The following is a 5,524-nucleotide window of genomic DNA, read 5'->3' as shown; positions in this document are numbered from 1 at the left end:
ACTGTCATGGGTATTTGATAGGGATCACATTAAATCTGTAGATTGCTTTGGGTAGTAAGGCCATTTTAACAATATTGATTCTTTTGAAAGTATTTTTCAATGTTAAGAACTATCCTCTTTTTTATATATGATTTTACAGTAATTAATAACTATAATTATTCTTGACATCAGTGATAGCTATGAAAAGATGAAAGCCAAAGGAAACAGAGGAAACATATTGTTATTAGACTTAAACATTCAAGTATTTCACTTAAATTCATTTTATTTTGGTGTTTTGAATTTTTTTTAAACATCCCAGTGCCAAAAGGAGGAAAGCTTTACACATGCAAACAAATGTATAAACAAACAACCCAGGTCCTCTTAAGCAATTTGCCAAATAGAAACAATCCATCTATTTAAGAAAACATAAAATCAGGATCTGCAATGTGGGCCAGTGAGAGAGAGGATTTGCATCCTCAACCCTGTTTTTGGTTCCTCAAAATCAAAATCTTGGGACTAGTGTAAGCTGTATAATGATGGATAAACAAAGAGAGGAAGTGTTCTCTTGCTTTTTCCATGGGTTTCATTAGCTTGTTTTCCATGACTCATAATGCCTTCCTGAAAAAAACTCTTGTGCCTTTGATCTCCTGGGTCAAATGAGTGCTGTTGAGTTAGTTTCCATCAACCAGTCAGCACTCCTACTGGTTCCTATTGTGCATCCTCAGCCAGACCAACTATTACCAGTTAACTCATTCCCAGAATAGAATTATGAATACTCTTCAGAAGGGTTCAGTCCAAATCGCCCAGAGGAATTCATAAGGATAGTCTGAAGATTTAAAAAAAGGCAAATATTATTCACACAAAAATGTTGTTGACCTGAAAATAATTAGTGGAAAAAAAATTTAAACCGTTTATTAAAACTATGTCTTATAAGAACACGAAAAACTTCCTAAAGTCACTGATTAAGGGCTCTTTCCAATCCTTTGTTATGCCATGGACCCTCCTTTATATCCCCAAGTAGACAGTGTGGTTAGTGGTAATAAACTTCTCAGCCTAGGTCCCAGGAAACCTAGGGTCTCCTCCAGCCTCTGCCACTATATTTTTTTGGCTTATTTTCCACTTATATAAAATAAAAGTGAAAGTGTTCACACAAGTTTCTTTTGGTTACAGGAGTCCATGCTTCTAGTAGAGAGACACAGAAGTTGAGATTTATCCATTCACTCAATACTTATGTCCACTAAATATTTATTGGACATCTATTAAATGCTAGGCAACATGTCCTCTGAATGAGGGGTCTCCCCATAACGCTCCCCAAGTCCCTTGTGGGTGCCTCCATCATGGTACTTGACACTCAGTTGGAATTAGGGATTCCCTAATCTGATGCCTCCACTGATGGACTGCATGTTATTTTGTCAATGAGTAGCAGAATTCTTGGCACACAGTAGGTGCTCCAAAAGCATTTGGTAAAAGGACAGAGGAGAGCTCTTCACGTGCAAGCTTGAGCATCCAAGAATGAGGACCAGAATGAGAAATATCAAGCATAGTAGCCAGTAACATTTCATTAAAACAATTATATGATGACATTATATTCTCCCTAGGAATTTCTGAGCCAACAGCACACCCTGATTGCACTAAAGACCCAAGCACGAAGACCTGCCTCTCTCTAGTCCTGAAGACAAAGTGTTCCTTGGCACTTAGTTTCCAGTTTGATGTATTGGGCCACCTATTCTGGATCCCTTTGGTTGTCTCTCCAGATCTTCCCTCCCCTTTTGTCCACTTTGCTTGGTGGTCTGGGAGGCCAATCTATATGAACTGTCTCAATCAGCGCCAGTGTCCTCTGGCTCTGGTTGGGTTTGGCCAATGGGGAGTACTGGACATTGGGAAAAAAGAACAGCCAAGTTAGGATATTCATTCTCTCTCCTCAGGGCAACCACAGGCTGTTGTGTCCATGACCAAACGCCACAGCTCCTATCAGGCAGCCCTCCCCACATATTCCTTCTGTGTGTGTATGTGTGTGCTTCTGTCTTTGTCTCTCTGAGTTCCTTGTCCCTTTAGTCTTAGGGACAGTAGCAGTGCCCCCAGTTACTAGTCCTAGGATGCTACACTGTCCTTTTTTGGTTTTCCCACATCCTGGCTTAATAGGCCCTTTATGAAACTCTCCCCAAGTTATTCAATATGAGTATACCATCAGTTTCCTGCCAGGACCCAAATATTATAAACAGTAAATGATCTAGTCTATTACCACCAAGCACAATAAAAGAATACTAAGAAATGCTAGTTTCCCTTCTAGTCCCTGTTATAATTTTTATACCCCCTGCAGTGGTTATCAGTAGTGCCTTTAACAAAATAGCTATTTAATAAATATTTGTTGAATGAAAGAAAAAGATTTCTAAGACACTTCTGATCACAGTTTTGTATTCAAATACATGGAAATCAATGTGCATTAATCTAGGTTATCAAGTATTAAATTTAGAGAAGTTTTTATTTCAGTAGTTGAAAGTCAGTGAGTAGTTCTGCTTTACAAATTTACATTCTCTCTTTTCTCATGTTCCAAGTGAAATAATGATTAGCCTACTGGACTTATGACTCAACCCCAGGAAACAGTACCAAGAGATGAGCAGAAATCTCAGGGCACATGTTGTTCAACAAACTAAGAGATTAGTTTACTGGTCCTTCCTAGACCTTGGAGGAAACAGTGATTTTATTTCATGCCATCTAATTCATATGAACTGATTTTGCAAGTTCATCACTTTCTATCTCCTACACCCGGATAGAAATGCAGTTTGGGGAATACTATACCTCCTTGGATCTATTCACATTTATAATGAATAGTCAAATCGTCAATAAAGCTGAAGCATCACTCACCGTGTATATTGACCTTGCTGATGTGCCGTGGAAGTAACTTCTAGTTCTGGTATTGGAGGAAGCACATCCTTGACATGAGCCATAGGCAGCCTCTGCATGGTCTCTGCTGTTTAAGAAGGAGAGCTGTTCTAGTCTGTATTTAGTCAAGAGCAATGTGAAAGTAGACACAGTATATTCCAATGTAGTAAGAGAACCATGCCTTCCACCTAGACAGGACTTTGGCAGTTTCCACGACTTGCTAAATTTCCTGCCTGCAACTCTGACATTCTTTTTTTTTTTATTAGTCATCAATTTTATACACATCAGTGTATACATGTCAATCCCAATCGCCCAATTCATCACACCACCATCCCCACCCCCCAGCGGCTTTCCCCCTTGGTGTCCATACATTTGTTCTCAACATCTGTATCTCATTTCTGCCCAGCAAACCGGTTCATCTGTACCATTTTTCTAGGTTCCACATACATGCATTAATATACGATATTTGTTTTTCTCTTTCTGACTTACTTCACTCTGTATGACAGTCTCTAGATCCATCCACATCTCAACAAATGACCCAATTTCGTTCCTTTTTATGGCTGAGTAATATTCCATTGTATATATGTACCACATCTTCTTTATCGATTCATCTGTCAATGGACATTTAGGTTGCCTCCATGACCTGGCTATTGTAAATAGTGCTGCAATGAACATTGGAGTGCATGTGTCTTTTTGAATTATGGTTTTCTCTGGGTATATGCCCAGTAGTGGGATTGCTGGGTCATATGGTAATTCTATTTTTAGTTCTTTAAGGAACCTCCATACTGTTCTCCATAGTGGCTGTATCAATTTACATTCCCACCAACAGTGCAAGAGGGTTCCCTTTTCTCCACACCCTCTCCAGCATTTGTTGTTTGTAGATTTTCTGATGATGCCCATTCTAACTGGTGTGAGGTGGTACCTCATTGTAGCTTTTATTGTTGTTGTTTTTGGTTTTTTTGCTGTACGCAGGCCTCTCACTATTGTGGCCTCTCCCGTTGCGGAACACAGGCTCCGGACACGCAGGCTCAGCAGCCATGGCTTACGGGCCCAGACGCTCCGCAACATGTGGGATCTTCCTGGACCGGGGCATGAACCTGTGTCCCCTGCATTGGCAGGTGGACTCTCAACCACTGTGCCACCAGGGAAGGCCCCTCATTGTAGTTTTGATTTGCATTTCTCTAATAATTAGTGATGTTGAGCAGCTTTTCATGTGCTTCTTGGCCATCTGTATGTCTTCTTTGGAGAAATGTCTATTTAGGTCTTCTGCCCATTTTTGGATTGGGTTGTTTGTTTCTTTAATATTGAGCTGCATGAGCTGTTTATATATTTTGGAGATTAATCCTTTGTCTGTTCATTTGTTTGCAAATATTTTCTCCCATTCTGAGGCTTGTCTTTTCATCTTGTTTACAGTTTCCTTTGCTGTGCAAAAGCTTTTAAGTTTGATGAGGTCCCATTTGTTTATTTTTGTTCTTATTTCCATTACTCTAGGAGGTGGATCAAAAAAGATCTTGCTGTGATTTATGTCAAAGAGTGTTCTTCCTATGTTTTCCTCTAAGAGTTTTATAGTGTCCGGTCTTACATTTAGGTCTCTAATCCATTTTGAGTTTATTTTTGTGTATGGTGTTAGGGAGTGTTCTAATTTCATTCTTTTACATGTAGCTGTCCAGTTTTCCCAGCACCACTTATTGAAGAGACTGTCTTTTCTCCATTGTATATCTTTGCCTCCTTTGTCATAGATTAGTTGACCATAGGTGCATGGGTTTCTCTCTGGGCTTTCTATCTTGTTCCATTGATCAATGTTTCTGTTTTTGTGCCAGTACCATACTGTCTTGATTACTGTAGCTTTGTAGTATAGTCTGAAGTCAGGGAGTCTGATTCCTCCAGCTCCGTTTTTTTCCCTCAAGACTGCTTTGGCTATTCGGGGTCTTTTGTGTCTCCATACAAATTTTAAGATTTTTTGTTCTAGTTCTGTAAAAAATGCCATTGGTAATTTGATAGGGATTGCATTGAATCTGTAGATTGCTTTGGGTAGTATAGTCATTTTCACAATATTGATTCTTCCAATCCAAGAACATGGTATATCTCTCCATCTGTTGGTATCATCTTTAATTTCTTTCATCAGTGTCTTATAGTTTTCTGCATACAGGTCTTTTGTCTCCCTAGGTAGGTTTATTCCTAGGTATTTTATTCTTTTTGTTGCAATGGTAAATGGGAGTGTTTCCTTAATTTCTCTTTCAGATTTTTCATCATTAGTGTATAGGAATGCAAGAGATTTCTGTGCATTAATTTTGTATCCTGCAACTTTACCAAATTCATTGATTAGCTCTAGTAGTTTTCTGGTGGCATCTTTAGGATTCTCTATGTATAGTATCATGTCATCTGCAAACAGTGACAGTTTTACTTCTTCTTTTCCAATTTGTATTCCTTTTATTTCTTTTTCTTCTCTGACTGCCATGGCTAGGACTTCCAAATCTCTGTTGAATAATAGCAGTGAGAGTGGACATCCTTGTTTGTTCCTGATCTTAGAGGAAATGCTTTCAGTTTTTCACCATTGAGAATGATGTTTGCTGTGGATTTGTCATTTATGGTTTTTATTATGTTGAGGTAGGTTCCCTCTGTGCCACTTTCTGGAGAGTTTTTATCATAAATGGGTGTTGAA

At 38.9% G+C, this 5,524-nt stretch overlaps 1 protein-coding gene across 3 annotated transcripts in view; it reads right to left on the bottom strand.

Annotated features, from left to right (window-relative positions):
* Window positions 1-209: 209 nt before the first annotated feature.
* The window catches only part of TMEM156 (transmembrane protein 156), a 50,347-nt gene continuing 45,032 nt past the window's right edge, over window positions 210-5,524 (bottom strand). Inside the window, exons 6-7 of one of the 3 annotated variants that reach the window (XM_024731705.1) lie at window positions 2,845-2,947; window positions 210-805 (exon numbers count right to left, since the gene is read on the bottom strand). In XM_024731705.1, coding sequence (XP_024587473.1) covers window positions 793-805; window positions 2,845-2,947 — 116 coding nt within the window. In that variant the 3' untranslated portion in view covers window positions 210-792. Of the gene's footprint in view, window positions 806-2,844; window positions 2,951-5,524 lie in introns of all 3 variants that reach the window. The other 2 variants (XM_024731706.1, XM_024731704.1) reach the window with 2 other exon arrangements.

Source organism: Neophocaena asiaeorientalis, unplaced genomic scaffold, assembly GCF_003031525.2.
Source record: "Neophocaena asiaeorientalis asiaeorientalis breed wild unplaced genomic scaffold, Neophocaena_asiaeorientalis_V1.1 scaffold39, whole genome shotgun sequence".
NCBI classification, from domain to species: domain Eukaryota; kingdom Metazoa; phylum Chordata; class Mammalia; order Artiodactyla; family Phocoenidae; genus Neophocaena; species Neophocaena asiaeorientalis.
This window is presented reverse-complemented; position numbering and strand designations above follow the sequence as displayed.